This window comes from Passer domesticus, chromosome 22 (genome assembly GCF_036417665.1).
Source record: "Passer domesticus isolate bPasDom1 chromosome 22, bPasDom1.hap1, whole genome shotgun sequence".
NCBI classification, from domain to species: Eukaryota; Metazoa; Chordata; class Aves; order Passeriformes; family Passeridae; genus Passer; species Passer domesticus.
Window position 1 is genome coordinate 973,109 of NC_087495.1, and position 23,831 is coordinate 996,939.

At 54.6% G+C, this 23,831-nt stretch overlaps 3 protein-coding genes across 3 annotated transcripts; all 3 read left to right on the forward strand.

The window, feature by feature from the left end:
* The first annotated feature begins 5 nt into the window (after positions 1 to 5).
* On the forward strand, positions 6 to 2,123 carry LOC135285246 (chymotrypsin-C-like). Its single transcript, XM_064397360.1, has 8 exons — positions 6 to 627; positions 705 to 796; positions 885 to 982; positions 1,066 to 1,191; positions 1,286 to 1,422; positions 1,506 to 1,651; positions 1,811 to 1,963; positions 2,051 to 2,123. Exons 1-8 carry the CDS (start codon positions 444 to 446, stop codon positions 2,066 to 2,068), a joined length of 954 nt encoding a protein of 317 aa, XP_064253430.1. The 5' UTR covers positions 6 to 443; the 3' UTR covers positions 2,069 to 2,123.
* Positions 2,124 to 5,438: 3,315 nt separating this feature from the next.
* Positions 5,439 to 21,120, forward strand: LOC135285248 (chymotrypsin-C-like). The gene is made up of 10 exons (XM_064397362.1): positions 5,439 to 6,314; positions 18,136 to 18,364; positions 19,508 to 19,638; positions 19,716 to 19,807; positions 19,896 to 19,993; positions 20,077 to 20,202; positions 20,299 to 20,435; positions 20,519 to 20,664; positions 20,808 to 20,960; positions 21,048 to 21,120. The coding sequence occupies exons 2-10, from the start codon at positions 18,318 to 18,320 to the stop codon at positions 21,063 to 21,065; spliced, it is 948 nt and encodes a 315-aa protein (XP_064253432.1). The 5' UTR covers positions 5,439 to 6,314; positions 18,136 to 18,317; the 3' UTR covers positions 21,066 to 21,120.
* On the forward strand, positions 7,702 to 11,455 carry LOC135285247 (chymotrypsin-C-like). The gene is made up of 9 exons (XM_064397361.1): positions 7,702 to 8,032; positions 8,110 to 8,201; positions 8,290 to 8,387; positions 8,470 to 8,595; positions 8,712 to 8,848; positions 8,932 to 9,077; positions 9,237 to 9,389; positions 9,477 to 10,623; positions 11,203 to 11,455. The coding sequence occupies exons 1-8, from the start codon at positions 7,849 to 7,851 to the stop codon at positions 9,492 to 9,494; spliced, it is 954 nt and encodes a 317-aa protein (XP_064253431.1). The 5' UTR covers positions 7,702 to 7,848; the 3' UTR covers positions 9,495 to 10,623; positions 11,203 to 11,455.
* Positions 21,121 to 23,831: the final 2,711 nt, after the last annotated feature.

Consider the following 23,831-nt stretch of genomic DNA (forward strand, 5'->3'; position numbering starts at 1 on the left):
TGGCTCATTGGGCCACCTGTATGGCACAATGGTTTGGGAAGATGCAGGGACCTTCCAGGTGTGAGGATGTGTACTGAAGGCCATCGACAGCACTGCTGATACCTGAGCCTGTCCCAGCCTGTGGCACCTGTGGGGTTTTGGCTGGTCTTGACCATATCAAGAGTGAGATAAGGAGACCTTGTGCCTCAGGGGAGGTGGGGTGAGGGGGCAGTGTCCTGGTGAAGTCAGTTCTCGAGGCTGGGGGGCAGCAGGGCTGACCAGCACCTCACTGACACCGTCATGGGTAGGGGGCTGCCCCAGGAGGGACCCTGTGCCCCAGGAGGCAGCCTGCCCCTTCCCAGAGCAGGGCCAGGTGTCCCCACCATGGCCCAGCATGGTGCCAGCGCATGACAGGCAGATGTGGCCATTCCCAGGTGGGACGGTGAGTGCGATAAGAGTGGGTGATGGGGCTGAGGAGTCCCTGTGCCAACAGCTTGGGACAGTCCCCACGTGTCAGCGGCAGGCAGGGCCACTCCAAGGTCGCCAGCAGTCCGGACACTATAAGAGGGGTGAGCAGCCCCATTGCGGCACCTTTGCTCAGCACAACCATGCTGGGAGCCGTCTGTCTCTTCCTGCTGCTGGGCTACGGTAGGTGCAGGGGATGGGGAAGGGTCAGGGCAGGGGGGACAGGCAGCCTCTGATGTCCCTTTGCTGGTGTCCCACAGCCTACGGATGCGGTCAGCCGGCCGTGCCACCACAGCTGAGCTCCCGCGTGGTGGGCGGTGAAGATGCTGTAGCCCACAGCTGGCCATGGCAGGTGAGGGGGCACAGGGACTGGCATGGGCACAGGGATGGGGACAGGGATGGGGACGTTCTGCTCTGACCCTGTGCCTCTGCCCTCACAGATCTCGCTGCAGTACAGCCGCTCTGGGTCCTGGAATCACTATTGTGGCGGGACCCTCATTGCCCCCCAGTGGGTGCTGACAGCTGCCCACTGCATCAGGTGGGTGTTGGGGTGCTGGGAGCCCATCTGTACCAGCAGGATGAGATATCTGTGGGGACTGACACCCCCTCTCTCCCTGGCAGCTCTTCCCTAACCTACCGTGTGGCGCTGGGCAGGCAGGACGTGTCACAGGCTGATGAGCCCGGTTCTCTAGCTGTGGCTGTGGAGAAGATTATCGTCCATGAGAAGTGGAACTCCTACTACATCACGTAGGGAATGGGGTGCATCAGGGGTGGTTTGTGGTTTGTGTGGCCATGGATCCTGTTCTCATGGCCAGGGACCACGTCTTGTGTCTCCTTGCAGCAATGACATTGCCCTGGTCAAGCTGGCAGAGGAGGTGCAGGAGACTGACAACATCCGTGCTGCCTGCCTGCCAGCTGCTGACAAGGTCCTGCCCAACGACTACCCCTGCTATGTCACCGGCTGGGGAAGCATGAGGAGTAAGTGGGGTGTCCCCAGCAGGGTCTCCAGGAAGGGCATGCTGGCACAGGGTGTGAGGTACGAGCATTGGCTCTCATTGCAGCCAACGGGCCCCTGGCTGACATTCTGCAGCAGGCTCTGCTGCCTGTGGTGGATTATGAAACCTGCTCCAGTTGGGACTGGTGGGGCAGCAACGTGCGCAGCACCATGGTGTGTGCCGGCGGCGATGGCGTCGTCTCTGGATGCAACGTGAGTGTGGGCACTACTCGTGGTGGATGCCCAAATGCTGGGGAACCCTGGGCACTGGGAGGAGAGGGGATGGAGCCATGGTGGTGGATGGCCAGGAGGGATGAGGGGAGTGTTGGCAGAGTGCCCAGGAGCAATGGCCCACACTGTCTCTCCCCACAGGGCGATTCTGGAGGCCCCCTGAACTGCCAGCGCGATGATGGGATCTGGGAGGTCGAGGGCATCGTCAGCTTCGGCTCCAGCCGGAGCTGCAACTTGAAAAGGAAGCCAACAGTCTTCACCCGGGTGTCTGCCTACATCGACTGGATCAACAAGGTGGGTGCCCCTTCCTCTGCCCCCACCCAGGGGCTATTCTTGCCCCACTCAGGGTCTTACCATGACCCCCCTGTGTCTTTTTGGCAGAAAATGAGCACGAACTGAGGACGCGGCATTGTGGAGATACCACTGTTGACCAAGATAAAAGCAAAAATGCTGAGCTGGTCTTGCTGGTTTTTTTGGGAGAGGGGATGTGGTGGAGCTGGGGACACACATCCAGGGCTGGGTCTGCTGATGCCAAGGTCCTGCTTCTGTGCCGGGGAAGGTGCCCTGTTGTGCAGTGGGGCTGGGCAGGACTCTGGGGAGGCAGTCGGGCACTTCCTGCAAGATGCTTCCAGTCCTCAAGCCGTCTTGTGCTTTGGCAATTAGTTTGATGGCAGAGGGGCTGGGGTTTGTCCGGGTCCCTCAGGGGATCTCCAGGGAACCCAGCTGGCCCCTGGGGAAGATCTGGAACTCTTAAAGCTCCCAGGGGGAGCTTTAGGGGACCTCACTGGCACTGCCTAAATGAGGGCTGACTTTCAAATGGGGCTCTTGAGGGAACTGGGTTGGCCTTGGGAAGCTTGAGAGTCTGACTGGTCTGGGAGGGGTCAGGGCTGCCTGCAGGAGCTCTCTTGGAGACAGAGCCCTTGGCAGCTGCATGGCACTGCCGGCTCCAACGACGGGACCTGTGACGTGGCCCAGGAGCAGAGCATCTTACCTTGGATCTCCTTCTGTGGTGGCTGGAGGAAGGAGGTGGGTGCTGGGCAGCTACAGGACCCCAGCTGTGGGGTTCCCAGGAGGAGCCCAGGCTGCCCGGGAGGAGGCAGGGAAGTTTTCCAGGAAGAAGGCAGCGCGTTGGTGGCAGCAGCTGTGAAGGAGCTGCCCAGGAAGAGGGGGTGGGTACAGCACCATGAGCCCCTGAGCAGAGCCATCCATCACACCATCATCCCTCGTGGCTGCTGGAGCCCAGCCAGGATCCTCACGGCGTGGAAGGAGGAGCAGAGCCAGCAGGGATGGACAGCAGCAGCTCAGGCTCGCTGGGGGCCGTGATGGACTGTGCCTGCTTTAGGTGCCATGGTGCCACTGCACCATTGAGCAGCACCATCACCTGCCCAGAGAGCAACACTGGCACCTGCACCAGGGCCCAAGAGCACTGGCATGAACCCTGGCACCGTGTGAGCCCCTTGGGGACTCTCCAGGGACCCCCTGGCAACTGTCAGCCCGATCAAAGCTTCAGCAGGTGACGAGGGATGCAGGGTGGGAAATGGTTTGGATGGACAGCAAATGTGCTATGGCAAAGGAACTGTAGGGGTCACCCCAAAGGCAATTAAAGTCCTGCCACTCAGCTGATGTGTGGAGGTGGCTACTCTGCACAGCAGCATGGGGCCAGGTGCTTGGGACACTGGCATGGGATTGGCAGCAGGATCTGCTGGCTCGGATGGAGAGCTCCAGGCTGCCCATGGACACCTGGGCAATGTGGGGTGCCCCTGTCCGCTCTGCATGTACCCACATGTGCCATGGGGACAGTTGTTTGGGCTGGGAGTGCAGGACCCTGGTGTCACAGCCTGTTGTGCATGTACTTGTGCATTGTGTGCCATCCTCAGCGGGGCTTTGCTGGACGGAGGAGCCCTGGACAAGGCCCCAGAGTGCCACAAGCCTCTCTGCTGGGGCATCAGCCCTGCCCCAGCCAGGCACGGGTACCCCGCACAGTGTGTGTCATCCCAATAACCAGTGTCCCCCTGCCCAGGACGTGGTGAAGGGTTGTGATCCCTCTGGGTGAAGAACCTTTTTCTAACATCCACTCTGTCCTTGGCCACAGCTCCAGCCGTTCCCTCGGGACCTGTCCCTGGTCACAGAGAGCAGAGAGCAGAGCTGCCCCTCGGGTGGAGCTGCAGCCTCCAGTGAGGTCTGGCCTCAGCTTCCTCCAGCTGAACAAACTCAGTGACTTCAGCCTCAACTGCTTTTAATCTCTATAGCTGCATAGAGTTTAGCAAATATTTGTTATGCTTCCGTGTTAATTATCAATTTTGTCATATTCTTTTCATACAATTTATAATTGACACAATAAATCTGTAAGTTAACCAAAAGAGGTGTAACTTTATTTTTATTAAATGTCTAACATCTTATATAAACTCTATAGGATGTGTCCATTATTAAGTATTTAACAATTTGGGAGAAAAAGGAAAAGTTTAAAAGAATACAATAAAATTTCATGAAGTTTATAACTTTTACTTCACTTTTGAAATATTAGTACTCATACAATCACTTATATAAATATTTGTCATGGTTTGACACTGGCACAATTCTAGTGTCCTATGAAAATATATTCTTCCCAGTGGCTGCTGTGAGATGTGACCAGAAATAGAGGCAAGCAGGCTCCCACTTAGTCCCACTTAGGAATAAAGGGAAAAAAACTTTATTAACTACAATATATAAAAAGGAACAGGCACAGAACTCAGAATACAATCTTTCTAAACCATTCCTCCTCCTCCTTCCCCCAGTTTGCACCACAACATGAAATAAGACCTTAGCTTTTCAATCCTGTCACCACCCCTCAGATAATCAACTTTCAGTTCATTAAGGAGAAAGGAGCCCCTCTTGTGCCATAGGCTTCCTTTGGAAACACAGTTGAAACCTCTTTTGTTTCTATGTCACTCGTGGCACGCCAGGACAGCATCTGCCCTCCTAACTTCTGCCTTCCATGTCCAGTGCTCTCACCACTGTGCATGGACCACAGCTGCTTCTAGAGTTCCCTTTTCAGGGATGCTTTGCCCAGTTCCAAAACAGCAACAGTCTCTCACTTCTGGGACACCAGTGCCCCCCAGATTCACCCCCTGGGGCCGAGGGGTCTTAAGAACAGAGACCTTCCTCTTCACTGAAGACAGAGAGCATTACCACATCCTCCTCATCCATCTCTGTTCATGCCACTGATTCACATAACATCACTGCAATCTCTTGGCTCCAAGCCATTGCCTCCCCCTAAATGCAGTCTCTGTGTCACAGGAAAAATGGGTTTGTCCATGGCTATACAAGAAAAGAGTCCAGCCCAAGGCCGCTCCATCATCTCCACCCACCTAGGATTCCTCTCAACTCCTTCTGACATCTTCTACTTGCACAAACTTTCACCACACTTGCTCATTTCCTCCTCTTCCATCTCTCTCTCTCTTCTCATCCAGATCCAGGAGGATCAGGTTTTGGTAGGTTTCCATTATCCCAGAAAAGGGTTAAAATCTTCGGCTCTGCCTGCCCAGAACTCCCACTGCTGCCGGGCACCTGCTCGGGCCGCACCCCTCTTCTTCTTCTCGGCCAGCCATGCTGCCAGCACATGATAGCAAAATATCAAATTCCAAGGCTGCAGCACAGGCACAGGCTCTCTCTCTGTCTGTCTCTCACTCTCTCTCCCCCGAGGGGGCTGCCCGATGCCTCTCAGGGCTCCTCCACCCTTCCATCCTGCAAGGCCTTCACCCCCTCCTCTGCCCGAGGCTCCTCAGCCTACCTCAGCCAGGCCGCATGGCTTCCCCTCCGCCACCCAGCCCCACAGGGGAGGTCCCTCCTCTTTCACGGACCCCAACGAACAGAGTTCCCTGGGCATTCTCTGCCTTTTAACCCCCTGTGTTCTCAGACGCGGCCCATGTCTTCAGTGGCCACAACAGGTGCCAGTATTCAAATTTGACCACTGATTGGTTTTGACCGCAACTTCCCAAAAAACTCACTTCCTTCTCAACCCAGGACAAAATTACAGGTTAAAAGTGATCTTTTACCCACTCCTGGGAATGAGAGCTCAGGTCACCCAGGGACACATGAACAAACTCCCCTGACACTGGGCAGCATCCTGATGCTGATGGCACAGAGCATAGGGGAGCCCTGCCCTGACACATGGTGCCAGTCCACATCCAGGCCTCCGCTCAGGGGCATTGTCTTAGGTTGGAAATGTGGGTGTGTATTCTACTCCTATCTGTGGAACAGTTCTCTGCTGTTCATTGGGAAGTCTCTTCCACAACCAATCTTCCCTGCAGGAGATAGCTTCTGTTCACGGCCCATTGAGTCTCACCACATGACTTCAAAAATTGCATCATCCCACTGCGAGTAGCTCTGCCCAGGGGAGGAGCCAAGCATTCCTATCTGGACAGAATCTGAGATCTGGAAGACCACAGTCAGCCTTTCCCCACTGGATTCCCAGAGGATCAGCTCTCTTCTCCACTGCATTCCCAGAGGAAGACCAGGCCCACCTACACCACCGCTGGACCTTCAGAGGAAAACTACACCCTTCTCCAGGATCCCTGCTTCTCCCAGAACCACAGCTGGCACTGCAGGAGGGATGAACCACCATGGAATGGGACTGCTGCCACCACCCTGACCCACAGGGTGTCAGGTTGTATTCTGACTCTGTCCATAATTTATTTCTTTGTACTATTCCATTTGTATTTTTTTCATTTTCTTAGTAAAGAACTCTTATTCCTATTCCCATATTCTTGCCTGAGAGCCTTTAAATTTAAAAATTATAACAATTCAGAGGTAGGAGGTTTATATTTTCCATTTCAGGGGAGGCTCCTGTCTTCCTTAACAGACACCTGTCTTTTCAAACCAAGACAGGCATCCAGCACTGAAACACATGGAGGAGAGACAAGAGCACTGGGGCCCATGCAGTAAGCCCAAAAGAGCATTTCCCCATCTCTCCCTGGGCCCCCACTCTCCTCCAGCTCCACCACACACCCCAACACCACAAATGTGCCACTGCAGTGCTCCTGCTCTGTCCTCACCTCCACCAAGGATGTCCCAAGAAAGGACAAGCCACTGCAATCAACATCACGGAAGAAGGTAAAGGGCAAGACGGAGCCATCTCTGCCCAAAGTCAAGCACCAGCTCCCTGCTCCCCCCAGCCCATGGGACACCCCAGTCCCAAGGCTCCCTTGGTGAGAGGACTGGGGAAATAAACAAGGGGAAGGGTGCAGGGTCGCTTTTCCCAAAGGAAAACAGGTCCAGGGGAGATAGGATCAGTGCTAGCACCACCTGTACACCCAGGTGCTCTCTGCAAAAGTAGCCAACACAGAACAGGGCAAACCAGAATCTCACACTGCAAGGGCATGGGGAAGGGGACACATGTACCACTGAGTTCCTGGAAAAACTTGGACAGAGGCAAGGCCATTCCAGCCACATCCTGGCTCCTGCTGGAGCCCCTCGGGGTGCGTGGGTGGCCCTGGCTCCCTCTGGCAGAAGCAGCCACACATGTCCAGGTGCTCTTCTCCAGACATATGAGGGCACTGACACCCACCCTGCCCTGGGGCACAAACCACCACCCAAAGATACAAAGATACAAAAAGAATCACCAAAAATAAACTTCCACAGCTTCAAACCATAAACACAACAATCTAATATAACAGCATAAAGAAAAGAAAAAGCCACCCTAATCCTCATGCATGCACTTGGTAATTATACATGGCACAGCCACTCACCCCCAGCTTTCCCGAGCACAGAATGTACCACCAGCACCCACAATGATGCCACACACAAGGCAGCCATCAGGAACAAGCACCCAGACCTGCCAAGGATGGGTACACAATGTGAACAAACACTAACAGGGACTCAGAGACACCCAGTGATGAGCATTTTGGGAAAGGGAGCGCCTTCTCCCTGGGGCACTGAGGGGCTGGGGGCAGAGAGTGTCCTGGGCGAGTCAGTGCTCAGGGCTGGGGGGCAGCAGGGCTGCCCAGCACCTCAGTGACAGCATTACAGGCAGAGAGCTGCCCAACAACTGTGCCCCAGGAGGGACCCTGTGCCCCAGGAGGCGCCCTGCCCCTTCCCAGAGCAGGGCCAGGTGTCCCCACCATGGCCCAGCATGGTGCCAGCGCATGACAGGCAGATGTGGCCATTCCCAGGTGGGACGGTGAGTGAGATAAGAGTGGGTGATGGGGCTGAGGAGTCCCTGTGCCCACAGCTTGGGACAGTCCCCACGTGTCAGCCGCAGGCAGGGCCACTCCAAGGTCCCCAGCAGTCCGGACACTATAAGAGGGGTGAGCAGCCCCATTGCGGCACCTTTGCTCAGCACAACCATGCTGGGAGCTGTCTGTCTCGTCGTGCTGCTGGGCTACGGTAGGTGCAGGGGATGGGGAAGGGTCAGGGCAGGGGGGACAGGCAGCCTCTGATGTCCCTTTGCTGGTGTCCCACAGCCTACGGATGCGGTCAGCCGGCCGTGCCACCACAGCTGAGCTCCCGCGTGGTGGGCGGTGAAGATGCTGTAGCCCACAGCTGGCCATGGCAGGTGAGGGGGCACAGGGACTGGCATGGGCACGGGGATGGGGACAGGGATGGGGACGTTCTGCTCTGACCCTGTGCCTCCGCCCTCACAGATCTCGCTGCAGTACAGCCGCTCTGGGTCCTGGAATCACTACTGTGGCGGGACCCTCATTGGCCCCCAGTGGGTGCTGACAGCTGCCCACTGCATCAGGTGGGTGTTGGGGTGCTGGGAGCCATCTGTACCACCAGGATGAGATATCTGTGGGGACTGACATCCCCTCTCTCCCTGGCAGCTCTTCCATGACCTACCGTGTGGCGCTGGGCAGGCAGGACGTGTCAAAGGCTGATGAGCCCGGTTCTCTAGCTGTGGCTGTGGAGAAGATTATCGTCCATGAGAAATGGGACTCCTACTTTGTCCGGTAGGGGATGGGGTGCATCAGGACTGTGTTGTGGTGTGTGTGGCCATGGACCCTTGTTCCCCTGGCCAGGAACCTATTTCTCATGGCCAGGGGCCACGGTTTGTGTCCCCTTGCAGCAACGACATTGCCCTGGTCAAGCTGGCAGAGGAGGTGCAGGAGACTGACAACATCCGTGCTGCCTGCCTGCCAGCTGCTGACAAGGTCCTGCCCAACGACTACCCCTGCTATGTCACCGGCTGGGGAAGCATGAGGAGTAAGTGGGGCGTCCCCAGCAGGGTCTCCAGGAAGGGCATGCTGGCACAGGGTGTGAGGTACGAGCTTTGGCTCTCATTGCAGCCAACGGGCCCCTGGCTGACATTCTGCAGCAGGCTCTGCTGCCTGTGGTGGATTATGAAACCTGCTCCAGTTGGGACTGGTGGGGCAGCAACGTGCGCAGCACCATGGTGTGTGCCGGCGGCGATGGCGTCGTCTCTGGATGCAACGTGAGTGTGGGCACTGCTCGTGGTGGATGCCCAAATGCTGGGGAACCCTGGGCACTGGGAGGAGAGGGGATGGAGCCATGGTGGTGGATGGCCAGGAGGGATGAGGGGAGTGTTGGCAGAGTGCCCAGGAGCAATGGCCCACACTGTCTCTCCCCACAGGGCGATTCTGGAGGCCCCCTGAACTGCCAGCGCGATGATGGGATCTGGGAGGTCGAGGGCATCGCCAGCTTCGTCTCCAGCCAGGGCTGCAACTGGAAAAAGAAGCCAACAGTCTTCACCCGGGTGTCTGCCTACATCGACTGGATCAACGAGGTGGGTTCCCCTTCCTCTGCCCCCACCCAGGGGCTATTCTTGCCCCACTCAGGGTCTTACCATGACCCCCCTGTGTCTTTTTGGCAGAAAATGAGCACGAACTGAGGACGCGGCATTGTGGAGATACCACTGTTGACCAAGATAAAAGCAAAAATGCTGAGCTGGTCTTGCTGGTTTTTTTGGGAGAGGGGATGTGGTGGAGCTGGGGACACACATCCAGGGCTGGGTCTGCTGATGCCAAGGTCCAGCTTCTGTGCTGGGGAAGATGCCCCTGTTGTGCAGGGGGGCTGGGCAGGACACTGGGGAGGCTGTCGGGCACACCTGCAAGATGCTTCCAGTCCTCAAGCCATGGCTGAGGCAAGGGGCTTGTGCTTTGGCAATTAGTTTGGTGGCAGAGAGGCTGGGGTTTCTCCGGATCCTTCATGGGACCTCCAGGGAACACAGCTGGCCCTTGTGGACGATCTGGAACTCTTAAAGCTCCCAGGGGGAGCTTTAGGGGACCTCACTGGCACTGCCTAAATGAGGGCTGACTTTCAAATGGGGCTCTTGAGGGAACTGGGTTGGCCTTGGGGAGCTTGAGAGTCTGACTGGTCTGGGAGGGGTCAGGGCTGCCTGCAGGAGCTCTCTTGGAGACAGAGCCCTTGGCAGCTGCATGGCACTGCCGGCTCCAACGACGGGACCTGTGACGTGGCCCAGGAGCAGAGCATCTTACCTTGGATCTCCTTCTGTGGTGGCTGGAGGAAGGAGGTGGGTGCTGGGCAGCTACAGGACCCCAGCTGTGGGGTTCCCAGGAGGAGCCCAGGCTGCCCGGGAGGAGGCAGGGAAGTTTTCCAGGAAGAAGGCAGCGCGTTGGTGGCAGCAGCTGTGAAGGAGCTGCCCAGGAAGAGGGGGTGGGTACAGCACCATGAGCCCCTGAGCAGAGCCATCCATCACACCATCATCCCTCGTGGCTGCTGGAGCCCAGCCAGGATCCTCACGGCGTGGAAGGAGGAGCAGAGCCAGCAGGGATGGACAGCAGCAGCTCAGGCTCGCTGGGGGCCATGATGGACTGTGCCTTCTTCAGGAACCACGGTGCCACTGCACCATTGAGCAGCACCATCACCTGCCCAGAGAGCAACACTGGCACCTGCACCGGGGCCCAAGAGCACTGACACGAGCCCTGGCACCGTTTGAGCCCCTTGGGGACTCTCCAGGGACCCCCTGGCAATTGTCAGCCCGATCAAAGCTTCAGCAGGTGACGAGGGATGCAGGGTGGGAAATGGTTTGGATGGACAGCAAATGTGCTATGGCAAAGGAACTGTAGGGATCACCCCAAAGGCAATTAAAGTCCTGCCACTCAGCTGATGTGTGGAGGTGGCTACTCTGCACAGCAGCATGGGGCCAGGTGCTTGGGACACTGGCATGGGATTGGCAGCAGGATCTGCTGGCTCGGATGGAGAGCTCCAGGCTGCCCATGGACACCTGGGCAATGTGGGGTGCCCCTGTCCCCTCTGCATGTACCCACATGTGCCATGGGGACAGTTGTTTGGGCTGGGAGTGCAGGACCCTGGTGTCACAGCCTGTTGTGCATGTACTTGTGCATTGTGTGCCATCCTCAGCGGGGCTTTGCTGGACGGAGGAGCCCTGGACAAGGCCCCAGAGTGCCACAAGCCTCTCTGCTGGGGCATCAGCCCTGCCCCAGCCAGGCACGGGTACCCCGCACAGTGTGTGTCATCCCAATAACCAGTGTCCCCCTGCCCAGGACATGGTGAAGGATTGTGATCCCTCTGGGTGAAGAACCTTTTTCTAACATCCACTCTGTCCTTGGCCACAGCTCCAGCCGTTCCCTCGGGACCTGTCCCTGGTCACAGAGAGCAGAGAGCAGAGCTGCCCCTCGGGTGGAGCTGCAGCCTCCAGTGAGGTCTGGCCTCAGCTTCCTCCAGCTGAACAAACTCAGTGACTTCAGCCTCAACTGCTTTTTATCTCTATGGCTGCATAGAGATGAACAAATATTTGTTGTACTTCCATGTCCATTGTCAATTATTGTTATATTCTGTTCATACAATTTACGACAGACACAGTAAATCTACAGGTTAACCTAAAGAAGTGTAAGCTATATTTTTATTAAATGTCTAACATCTTATATACACTCTATAGGATGTGTCCATTATTAAGTATTTAACAATATGGGAGAATAATGGGAAGTTTAAAAGAATACGATAGAACTTCATGAAGTTCGTTACTTTTTCTTCACTGTTGAAATATAAGTACTTATACAATCACTTACATAAATATTACATGTTAAACATGATCTTTACTCACTCCTGGGAATGAGAGCTCGGGACACCCAGGGACACATGAACAAACTCCCCTGACACTGGGCAGCATCCTGATGCTGATGGCACAGAGCATAGGGAAGCCCTGCCCTGACACATGGTGCCAGTCCACATCCAGGCCTCCGCTCAGGGGCATTGTCTTGGGTTGGAAATGTGGGTGTGTATTCTACTCCTATCTGTGGAACAGTTCTCTGCTGTTCATTGGGAAGTCTCTTCCATAACCAATCCTCCCTGCAGGAGATCGCTTCTGTTCACGGCCCATTGAGTCTCACCACATGACTTCAAAAATTGCATCATCCCACTGCGAGTAGCTCTGCCCAGGGGAGGAGCCAAGCATTCCTATCTGGACAGAATCTGAGATCTGGAAGACCACAGTCAGCCTTTCCCCACTGGATTCCCAGAGGATCAGCTTTCTTCTCCACTGCATTCCCAGAGGAAGACCAGGCCCATCTACAACACCACCAGACCTACAGAGGAAAACTACACCCTTCTCCAGGATCCCTGCTCCACCAGAACCACAGCTGTCACTCCAGGAGGGATGACCTTCCAGTTAATGGGACTGCTGCCACCACCCTGACCCACAGGGGGTCAGGTCCTATTCTGACTCTGTCCATAGTTTTTTTGTTTATACTATTACATTTGATTTGTTTTGGGTTTTTTATTAGTTTTCCTAGTAAAGAACTCTTATTCCTATTCCCATATTCTTGCCTGAGAGCCTTTTAATTTCAAAATTATAACAATTTGGAAGGAGGGGGTTTACATTTTCCATTTCAGGACAGGCTCCTACCTTTCTTAAGCAGTCACCTCTCTTTTGAAACTAAGGCAGATTTTTGGTGCCCATTGTGGGGCTAGAGGACATAGAGAGAAAAAGGGTGAAAAAAGGGAATAACAGTTCTTTAGCAATCTAATTTTTGTTTGCTGATGTGGAAACCTCATTAAGTGTTGCCATGTAGTCTAGCTTACTGTGGTTTGGGTGGCACGTGCTCGTGACTGTATTTCTTCCATTTGCAGGCCCTTATCTAAACATGGGTCCTACAACTAAGGCTGCTGTGGCTGTTATCCAGTTTGCTTTATGGGTTAATAAGGTGAGGAATTCATGTATTTTTAATTTCCTCTGGAAAGCAGGCACATGGATTAACAGCTATCACACACTAACTGTATGGTTTTGGGGTTACTTTAATAATAGTACCTCCTGTGAGGAAATCACACCAGGGGAAATTTTCTCCCAACCTTTCAACCATCTCTTTGGGTCTGCCCTATCAGTTTTCAAAGGGTTCAGATCCACTCTAAATACTAATGATATCATACAATGTTTGGTGTTACTGATGTGCCTGTTCTATTTAGCATTCAGAGATAAAGGAAGATTAACCTAGATAACCACCTTGACAACTACACCAGAGCTTAGGGATGCTGCTGCCTCAAAGCCTGAGCGTGCCCCACAGCCCACCTCGGATATGAACCACCCAAATTGGGTGGGGGTTCTGGTGAAGGAGATATGTGACATGGGCCAGATGCTGAAGGAATACATCTTCCCAGCTGGGGAGAAACCCTCCCCCTGCCTCAAAGAGAGAGTCTAATAGTGCACCCACAGATGTTACAACTGTCCAGGTTCCAGCTGAACTGCAAGGGCAGTCACAGCCAGCAGCAGTCGCCCCTGTGGAAACGAGGTCTAAGATGCAATCAGAGCACCCAGATTGGGATAAGAATGGAGGGCACTCACAACCCACAGAGGAGCCAATGGTTGAGATCATCACTGAGTCCCTGACGTATGAAAGTCTCCATAATCTGCACAAAGACATTGTACGATGAGGACATGAGGCTTATACAACCTGGCTACTCCAGGTCTGGGATCTTATGGGTACAGGCAGCCAACTGGATGTGGTGAGGCAAGGAATTTGGGACTCTTGACCAAGAACTCAGGTATGAATCAGAGTTTTGTAAGGGAGCCAGGGTCCTTTTCCCTCTGGGAGCGGCTTTTAATGAGTGTCAGAGATAAGTTAGTCCACAGGGAGAGAATGCAGGAGCACCACCATAGAATGCACTGGAAGACCCTTGAGGAAGGGATCCAACAGTTGAAAGAAGTGGCAGTATAGGAGGTACTCTTTGGGCAGGATGGACAGCATGATAATGACCCCGAGAAGGCCAAGTGCACTGGGCAAATGTTGTGGAGTCTGGCAGATCTGGGGCCATCTCAATACACCACCTTCATTGCAATGATTAATGCCAATACCAACCGAGAGACTGGGCTCTGCCACCAACAAGCTTAGAAATTATGAGAGTGTGATCAATGGCCTGATGCAGGCTCATGTCTCTGCTGGTATTAGAGAGTTCACAGAGGAGATGAGGGACATGAGAGAGGAGGTGAGTAAGATCAACGCAGCACCCATGCGAGTCACAGGTCCTGAAGTCAGAGTCCAACGTCCCCCAGCTAGACAGAGAGGGTACACCCCACGGGCTGACCTATGGTTCTTCCTGCATGACCATGGGGAAGACATGGGAAGATGGGATGGGAAACCCACTTCTGTCCTGGCAGCACGGGTGTGTCAGCTCAAGGAGGGAAACACTAACAAAGGGAGGTCCACTAAAGTGAAGGTAGCCTCAACCTCCCATGACCAAGCTGCTGAGTATGATCTGTCAGATCCCCTTGAAGGTACCTCCACCATGTATGCCCAGGAAAGGAATAATAACCAGGGCTAGAGAGGCCCTGCCTCTAGCCAGGGAGAGGCATGGGAAAACCAGATCTTCTGGATGGTGTGGATCCAATGGCCTGGCACATCAGAGCCACAAAAATATGATGCCTTAGTTGATTCTGGTGCGCAGTGTACCCTGATACCAGCAGAGCATGTGGGGGCAGCACCTGTTTCCACTGCTGGGGTGAGGATAGCAGCAATTGACCCTGTTGGAAGCCGAGGTGAGCCTGACTGGGAAGGAGTGGCAGAAACATCCTATTGTGACTGGCCCAGAGGCCCTGTGTATTCTGGGCACAGACTTCCTTTGGAACGGCTATTGCAAAGACCCAACGGGACTCAGGTGGGCTTTTGGCATAGCTGCTGTAGAGGCCAAGAACATTAAACAGTTGAACACCTTGCCTGGACTGTCAGAAAACCCATCTGCAATAGGACTCCTGAAGGTGGAAGAGCAACAAGCACCAATTGCCACCTTGACGGTGCACCGCCAGCAGTATTGAATCCACAAAATGATCTGCGAGCCGGAGAGCCAAGGGGTGGTCAGCAAAACCCATTCACCCTTCAACAGCCCCATTTGGCCTGTGCGTAAATCTGACAGAGCATAGAGATTAACCGTGGACTATTGTGCCTTGAATTAAGTGACCACCGCTGAGCACCGCTGTGCCGGACATGCTGGATCTCCAGTATGATCTGGAGTCCAAGGCAGCAAAGTGGTACGCCACTACTGACATTGCTAACGCATTTTTCTCAATTCCTCTGGCAGCAGAATGCAAGCCTCAGTTTGCTTTCACCTGGAGGGGTGTGTAGTACACCTGGAACCAACTGCCCCAGCAATGGAAACACAGCCCCACCATCTGCCATGGACTGACAGAGGCTCCACGGGAAAAGGGTGAAGCTCCAGAACACCTGCAGTACATCGATGACATCATTGTGTGGGGCAACACAGCAATGGAAGTGTTTGAGAAAGGAGAGACAATCATCCAGATTGTGCTAAAAGCCAGCTTCACCATTAAGAAGAGCAAAGTCAAGGGACCTGTCCAAGAGATCCAGTTCCTGGGAGTAAAGTGGCAAGATGGACGGTGTCAGATTCCCACTGAGGTCATCAACAAGACCACAATGTCTCCACCAACCAGCAAGAAGAAAACACAAGTTTTCCTAGGTGCCATAGTGTGGATATTCTCAGTTCAGTCAAAGAGAGAACAGAGACAATTTCTTCCAGGCTGAGCCTGGGAATCTTAGCTGAAAGAATTCAAACAATTATTATCTCTCTGTAACCATTGTTTATTCTTATGGTTCTTTACAGTGTGCTATTCATAGTCACCAATAATGTGAGACATTTTCTACTTTGCGACCAGTCCAGTCACACCTAGTGACTGAGACTTTAAAAACTCACTGCTTCTTGCTAATAAAGATTCTTCTTAAGACTTCTGATCCACCTGAAGACTGGAGTCTTTCTTTCTGTCCCTGACTCAACAATGTCACCATAGGATTTTGGAGAATGCACATTCCCAAGTACAGCCAGATCGCGAACCCTCTCTCCCTGGTCACCCACAAAAATGATTTCCACTGGGGCCCTGAACAGCAACAAGCCTTTGCCCAGATCAAGCAGGAATCACTCATACGGTTGCACTTGACCCAGTCAGGATGGGACCAGAGGTGAAGAATGTGCTCTGCTCTGTGGCTGGGAACAATGGCTTGTCCTGAAGCCTTTGGCAGAAGCTGCCTGGGGAGACTCGAGACCGACCACTGGATTCTGGAGCCAAAGTTACAGAGAGTCCAAAGCCAACTACACTCCCACAGAGAAGAAATCTTGGCCTCCTATGAAGGAGTCCAAGCCGCCTCGGAGGTGACTGGCACAGAAGCACAACTCCTCCTTGTTGTAGTTCGTTTTGGGCGGGGCACCCCGGGGAGTCCCCGGAGGGCCCCCTAGGCTGTGTATTTGCTGGCAGCAGCAGGCAGGCAAGGAGACTCCACACGGCTTCTGAGGGTGCTGATTACATGAGGGTTTATTGGGGGTCCCATCCCCAGGAACAGCATGGTGGTTACTGAGGGAGAAGGGGGGAGGGGGAAGGAGCGGGAGGGAGAGCCTAGGAAAGGGAAGGAGCATGAGGGGAGGAGAAGGGCTAAGAGAGGGGAAAGGCTAAGAGAGTGACTGGTCTCGCTCACACAGTTTAAGAGGGGGATTGAAAATGGGCGTGGAATCAGACTTGTGCCAATGAGATTACAGATATATGATGGTTCAGGGATATACCACAGGCCTGGGATATACCATACATTTTGGAGGGGTGGGACAGAGCATACCATTTAAATAAAATGCAATACTACACCTCCTGGCAGCGCAACTACTGGTGCTGTAGTGGATGTTTAAAGGAAAGGTTCCCACTACCCACCATGCCACCGACACCACTGGGAGCAAATGAATTACTCTCATCACACAGCACGCCCTTATTGGACACCTGAATCACCCTGGGATTTTGGAGATAATTGAAAACTGGCTGGAAGGTGAAAACTTTGGTCTCACTGATGAAGAGGAACAAGAGCAAGTGACACGTGCTGAAGAAGCTCCACCATACAACCAACTGCCAGCAGAGGAAACACGCTATGCTCATCTCACTGATGGTTCCTGTCACATCGTAGGGATGAACTGAAAATGGAAAGCAGCCGTATGGAGCCTCACTTGACAGGTTACACAAGCTACCGAAGGAGAAGGTGGATCAAGTCAACTTGCTGAACTTAAGGCCGTTCAGCTGGCCCTTTGTGGGAGCTCAGTACATCACTCCGGATGTCCAGAGCTACCGAGATAACCCTTGGGGGGCTCGGAGGCCCTGGAATGTTGCCAAAAGTACCTGGTGGCTTGACTTTGATCCTTTTAAAGAAATGACACCTGAAGGTGAGGAGATGAGAGAATTTCATGTCTAAATGGTGAGGGGATGTTATTCACTTGTTAGAACTTAAGTTAGAATGCACTGTACAGGGGGGTTTTATGTATTGTACAGGGGGGTCTAGAATTCTGTACATGGATCAGGAGTCCCAAGATGGAGGAATTTGGGCGTGCCCTGTCCTTCTTCTTTCTTCTCCTTGGCATCCATGTTCAGGATGATGTTGGCATGTGTGGATTGGTTCATAGAAAGAGGACACTTGCCAACAAGGGCAGAAAGTATTGGGAAGTAAAGGTAAATATCGAATACGTAATTTTCATTATAAAAGAGACAACCGCCTCGTGGGCGGGGGAGAGTGCCTTTGGCTGTCCTGCTGAAAAGACCTCAGCTGGACAGACAGAAAATCTTTGTAGATAAGAAATAATAAACTCGACTGAAGACCGAAAGCAAGAGTCCAGACTCCTTCTTCGAGAGCGCGGCCTACCCAGAACCACTTTTTCCCGTGCTGGGGCAGAGACAAGCAACAGTCGACCCCGGCAGCCCTTCTCCAGGATCCCTGCTCCACCAGAACAACAGCTGCCATTGCAGGAGTGCTGAGCCAACATGGAATGGGACTGCTGCCACCACCCTGACCCACAGGGGGTCAGGTCCTATTCTGACTCTGTCCATAGTTTTTTTATTTGTACTATTCCATTTGTATTATTTTTCATTTTCTTAGTAAAGAGCTGTTATTCCTATTCCCATATTCTTGTCTGAGAGCCTTCTACTTTCAAAATTATAACAATTAAGAGGTAGGAGGTTTATATTTTCCATTTCAGGGGAGGCCCCTGCCTTCCTTAACAGACACCTGTCTTTTCAAACCAAGACAGGCATCCAGCACTGAAACACAAGGAGGAGGGAGAAGAGCACTGGGGCCCATGCAGTAAGCCCAAAAGAGCAGTTCCCCATCTCTCCCTGGGCCCCCACTCTCCTCCAGCTCCACCACACACCCCAACACCACAACTGTGCCACTGCAGTGCTCCTGCTCTGCCCTCACCTCCACCAAGGATGGCCCAAGAAAGGACAAGCCACTGCAATCAACATCACGGAAGAAGGTAAAGGGCAAGACGGAGCCATCTCTGCCCAAAGTCAAGCACCAGCTCCCTGCTCCCCCCAGCCCATGGGACACCCCAGTCCCAAGGCTCCCTTGATGAGAGGACTGGGGAAATAAACAAGGGGAAGGGTGCAGGGTCGCTTTTCCCAAAGGAAAACAGGTCCAGGGGAGATAGGATCAGCGCTAGCACCACCTGTACACTCACGTGCTCTCTACAAAAGTAACCAACACAGAACAGGGCAAACCAGAATCTCACACTGCAAGGGCGTGGGGAAGGGGACACATGTGCCACTGAACCCTTGGAAAAACTTGGACAGAGACAAGGCCATTCCAGCCACATCCTGGGTCCTCCTGGATTCCCTTGGGGTGCGTGGGTGGCCCTGGCTCCCTCTGGCAGAAGCAGCCACACATGTCCAGGTGCTCTTCTCCAGACACATGAGGGCACTGACACCCACCCTGCCCTGGGGCACAAACCACCACCCAAAGATACAAAGATACAAAAAGAATCACCAAAAATAAACTTCCACAGCTTCAAACCATAAACACAACAATCTAAAATGACAACAAAAATCAAAGCAAAAGCCACCCTAAATCCTCATGCATGCGCTTGGTAATTATACATGGCACAGCCACTCGCCCCCAGGCTTTCCCGAGCACAGAATGTACCACCAGCACCCACAATGATGCCACACACAAGGCAGCCACCAGGAACAGGCACCCAGACCTGCCAAGGATGGCTACACAGGGTGAACAAACACTGACAGGAACTCAGAGACACCCAGTGATGAGCATTTTGGGAAAGGGAGCGCCTTCTCCCTGGGGCACTGAGGGGCTGGGGGCAGAGAGTGTCCTGGGCGAGTCAGTGCTCAGGGCTGGGGGGCAGCAGGGCTGCCCAGCACCTCAGTGACAGCATTACAGGCAGAGAGCTGCCCAACAACTGTGCCCCAGGAGGGACCCTGTGCCCCAGGAGGCACCCTGCCCCTTCCCAGAGCAGGGCCAGGTGTCCCCACCATGGCCCAGCATGGTGCCAGCGCATGACAGGCAGATGTGGCCATTCCCAGGTGGGACGGTGAGTGAGATAAGAGCTGACAAAGGGGCTCAGGGGCCCCTGTGCCAACAGCTTGGGACAGTCCCCACGTGTCAGCCGCAGGCAGGGCCACTCCAAGGTCCCCAGCAGTCCGGACACTATAAGAGGGGTGAGCAGCCCCATTGCGGCACCTTTGCTCAGCACAACCATGCTGGGAGCCGTCTGTCTCGTCGTGCTGCTGGGCTACGGTAGGTGCAGGGCATGGGGAAGGGTCAGGGTAGGGGGGACAGGCAACCTCTGATGTCCCTTTCCTGGTGTCCCACAGCCTACGGATGCGGTCAGCCGGCCGTGCCACCACAGCTGAGCTCCCGCGTGGTGGGCGGTGAAGATGCTGTAGCCCACAGCTGGCCATGGCAGGTGAGGGGGCACAGGGACAGGCATGGGCACAAGGATGGGGACAGGGATGGGGACGTTCTGCTCTGACCCTGTGCCTCTGCCCTCACAGATCTCGCTGCAGTACAGCCGCTCTGGGTCCTGGTACCACACTTGTGGTGGAACACTCATTGCCCCCCAGTGGGTGCTGACAGCTGCCCACTGCATCAGGTGGGTGTTGGGGTGCTGGGAGCCCATCTGGACCAGCAGGATGAGATATCTGTGGGGACTGACACCCCCTCTCTCCCTGGCAGCTCTTCCCTGACCTACCGTGTGGTGCTGGGCAAGCAGGACCTGTCAGAGGATGATGAGCCTGGTTCTGTGGCCGTCGGTGTAGAAAAGACGATCGTCCATGAGGATTGGGACTCCTACCTCATCATGTAGGGGATGGGGTCAATCAGGGTGGTGGTCCCTTGTCCCCATAGCCATTGGGCCTGTTCTCATGGCTAGGGACCACGTCTCGTGTCTCCTTGCAGCAACGACATTGCCCTGGTCAAGCTGGCAGAGGAGGTGCAGGAGACTGACACCATCCGTGCTTCCTGCCTGCCAGCTGCTGACAAGGTCCTGCCCAACGACTACCCCTGCTATGTCACCGGCTGGGGACGCATCAGGAGTAAGCAGAGGGTCCTCGAGGGGGTCTCCAGGAAGGGGATGCAGGCACAGGGTGTGAGGTACGAGCTTTGGCTCTCATTGCAGCCAACGGGCCCCTGGCTGACATTCTGCAGCAGGCTCTGCTGCCCGTGGTGGATTATGACACCTGCTCCAAGTGGGACTGGTGGGGTGACCTTGTGCTTGAGTCCATGGTGTGTGCCGGCGGCGATGGCGTCGTCTCTGGATGCAACGTGAGTGTGGGCACTGCTCGTGGTGGATGCCCAAATGCTGGGGAACCCTGGGCACTGGGAGGAGAGGGGATGGAGCCAGAAGGGATGAGGGGAGTGTTGGCAGGGTGCCCAGGAGCAATGGCCCACACTGTCTCTCCCCACAGGGCGATTCTGGAGGCCCCCTGAACTGCCAGCGCGATGATGGGATCTGGGAGGTCGAGGGCATCGTCAGCTTCGGCTCTGGATGGAGCTGCAACATGAAAAAGAAGCCAACAGTCTTCACCCGGGTGTCTGCCTACATCGACTGGATCAACGAGGTGGGTGCCCCTTCCTCTGCCCCCACCCAGGGGCTATTCTTGCCCCATTCAGGGTCTTACCGTGACCCCCCTGTGTCTTTTTGGCAGAAAATGAGCACGAACTGAGGACGCGGCATTGTGGAGATACCACTGTTGACCAAGATAAAAGCAAAAATGCTGAGCTGGTCTTGCTGGTTTTTTGGGAGAGGGGATGTGGTGGAGCTGGGGACACACATCCAGGGCTGGGTCTGCTGATGCCAAGGTCCTGCTTCTGTGCCGGGGAAGGTGCCCTGTTGTGCAGGGGGGCTGGGCAGGACTCTGGGGAGGCTGTCAGGCACTTCCTGCAAGATGCTTCCAGTCCTCAAGCCATGGCTGAGGCAAGGGGCTTGTGCTTTGGCAATTAGTTTGATGGCAGAGGGGCTGGGGTTTGTCCGGGTCCCTCAGGGGACCTCCAGGGAACCCAGCTCGCCCCTGGGGAAGATCTGGAACTCTTTTAAAGCTCCCAGGGGGAGCTTTAGGGGACCTCACTGGCACTGCCTAAATGAGGGCTGACTTTCAAATGGGGCTCTTGAGGGAACTGGGTTGGCCTTGGGAAGCTTGAGAGTCTGACTGGTCTGGGAGGAGTCAGGACTGCCTGCAGGAGCTCTCTTGGAGACAGAGCCCTTGGCAGCTGCATGGCACTGCCGGCTCCAACGACGGGACCTGTGACGTGGCCCAGGAGCAGAGCATCTTACCTTGGATCTCCTTCTGTGGTGGCTGGAGGAAGGAGGTGGGTGCTGGGCAGCTACAGGACCCCCAGCTGTGGGGTTCCCAGGAGGAGCCCAGGCTGCCCGGGAGGAGGCAGGGAAGTTTTCCAGGAAGAAGGCAGCGCGTTGGTGGCAGCAGCTGTGAAGGAGCTGCCCAGGAAGAGGGGGTGGGTACAGCACCATGAGCCCCTGAGCAGAGCCATCCATCACACCATCATCCCTCGTGGCTGCTGGAGCCCAGCCAGGATCCTCACGGCGTGGAAGGAGGAGCAGAGCCAGCAGGGATGGACAGCAGCAGCTCAGGCTCGCTGGGGGCCATGATGGACTGTGCCTTCTTCAGGAGCCACGGTGCCACTGCACCATTGAGCAGCACCATCACCTGCCCAGAGAGCAACACTGGCACCTGCACCGGGGCCCAAGAGCACTGACACGAGCCCGGGCACCGTGTGAGCCCCTTGGGGACTCTCCAGGGACCCCCTGGCAACTGTCAGCCCGATCAAAGCTTCAGCAGGTGACGAGGGATGCAGGGTGGGAAATGGTTTGGATGGACAGCAAATGTGCTATGGCAAAGGAACTGTAGGGGTCACCCCAAAGGCAATTAAAGTCCTGCCACTCAGCTGATGTGTGGAGGTGGCTACTCTGCACAGCAGCATGGGGCCAGGTGCTTGGGACACTGGCATGGGATTGGCAGCAGGATCTGCTGGCTCGGATGGAGAGCTCCAGGCTGCCCATGGACACCTGGGCAATGTGGGGTGCCCCTGTCCCCTCTGCATGTATCCACATGTGCCATGGGGACAGTTGTTTGGGCTGGGAGTGCAGGACCCTGGTGTCACAGCCTGTTGTGCATGTACTTGTGCATTGTGTGCCATCCTCAGCGGGGCTTTGCTGGACGGAGGAGCCCTGGACAAGGCCCCAGAGTGCCACAAGCCTCTCTGCTGGGGCATCAGCCCTGCCCCAGCCAGGCACGGGCACCCCCCACAGTGTGTGTCATCCCAATAACCAGTGTCCCCCTGCCCAGGACATGGTGAAGGATTGTGATCCCTCTGGGTGAAGAACCTTTTTCTAACATCCACTCTGTCCTTGGCCACAGCTCCAGCCGTTCCCTCGGGACCTGTCCCTGGTCACAGAGAGCAGAGAGCAGAGCTGCCCCTCGGGTGGAGCTGCAGCCTCCAGTGAGGTCTGGCCTCAGCTTCCTCCAGCTGAACAAACTCAGTGACTTCAGCCTCAACTGCTTTTTATCTCTATGCCTGCATAGAGATGAACAAATATATGTTGTACTTCCATGTCCATTGTCAATTATTGTTATATTCTGTTCATACAATTTACGACAGACACAGTAAATCTACAGGTTAACCTAAAGAAGTGTAAGCTATATTTTTATTAAATGTCTAACATCTCATATACACTCTATAGGATGTGTCCATCATTAAGTATTTAACAATATGGGAGAATAAGGGGAAGTTTAAAAGAATACACCAAAACTCCATGAAGTTCATAACTTTTACTTCACTGTTGGTATATAATTCTCATACAATCACTTACATAAAGATTGCATGTTAAAAGTGATCTTTACCCACTCCTGGGAATGAGAGCTCGGGACACCCAAGGACACATGAACAAACTCCCCTGACACTGGGCAGCATCCTGATGCTGATGGCACAGAGCATAGGGAAGCACTGCCTTGACACATGGTGCTAGTCCACATCCAGGGCTCCCCTCAGGGGCATCCAGCACTGAAACACAAGGAGGAGGGAGAAGAGCACTGGGGCCCATGCAGTAAGCCCAAAAGAGCAGTTCCCCATCTCTCCCTGAGCCCCCACTCTCCTCCAGCTCCACCACACACCCCAACACCACAACTGTGCCACTGCAGTGCTCCTGCTCTGCCCTCACCACCACCAAGGATGTCCAGGAAGGGATAAGCCACTGCAGTCAACATCTGGGAAGATAGAAAAGGACAAGATGGAGCCATCTCTGCCCAAAGTCATGCACCAGCTCCCCCAGCTCATGGGACACCCCAGTCCCAAGGCTCCCTTGGTGAGATGACTGGGGAAATAAACAAGGGTAAGCATTAGTGATGAAGAGAAATGGGGACGACTGATTTGGTGACCGGAATCCAATTTTACTGTTGGATACAAATGCTTATATG

What these genes read in the sequence shown, in the direction of transcription:
- LOC135285246 (XM_064397360.1), top strand. Translation starts at nt 444, where the DNA reads ATGGGGCTGAGGAGTCCCTGTGCCAACAGCTTGGGACAGTCCCCACGT. An exon ending in CCCACAGCTGGCCATGGCAG is followed by an intron (nt 797 to 884) that starts GTGAGGGGGCAC and finishes CTGCCCTCACAG; the next exon opens with ATCTCGCTGCAGTACAGCCG. An exon ending in TGGAACTCCTACTACATCAC is followed by an intron (nt 1,192 to 1,285) that starts GTAGGGAATGGG and finishes GTCTCCTTGCAG; the next exon opens with CAATGACATTGCCCTGGTCA.
- LOC135285247 (XM_064397361.1), top strand. Translation starts at nt 7,849, where the DNA reads ATGGGGCTGAGGAGTCCCTGTGCCCACAGCTTGGGACAGTCCCCACGT. An exon ending in CCCACAGCTGGCCATGGCAG is followed by an intron (nt 8,202 to 8,289) that starts GTGAGGGGGCAC and finishes CCGCCCTCACAG; the next exon opens with ATCTCGCTGCAGTACAGCCG. An exon ending in CGGCTGGGGAAGCATGAGGA is followed by an intron (nt 8,849 to 8,931) that starts GTAAGTGGGGCG and finishes CTCTCATTGCAG; the next exon opens with CCAACGGGCCCCTGGCTGAC.
- LOC135285248 (XM_064397362.1), top strand. Translation starts at nt 18,318, where the DNA reads ATGGCCCAAGAAAGGACAAGCCACTGCAATCAACATCACGGAAGAAG. An exon ending in CGTCGTGCTGCTGGGCTACG is followed by an intron (nt 19,639 to 19,715) that starts GTAGGTGCAGGG and finishes GGTGTCCCACAG; the next exon opens with CCTACGGATGCGGTCAGCCG. An exon ending in CCCACAGCTGGCCATGGCAG is followed by an intron (nt 19,808 to 19,895) that starts GTGAGGGGGCAC and finishes CTGCCCTCACAG; the next exon opens with ATCTCGCTGCAGTACAGCCG.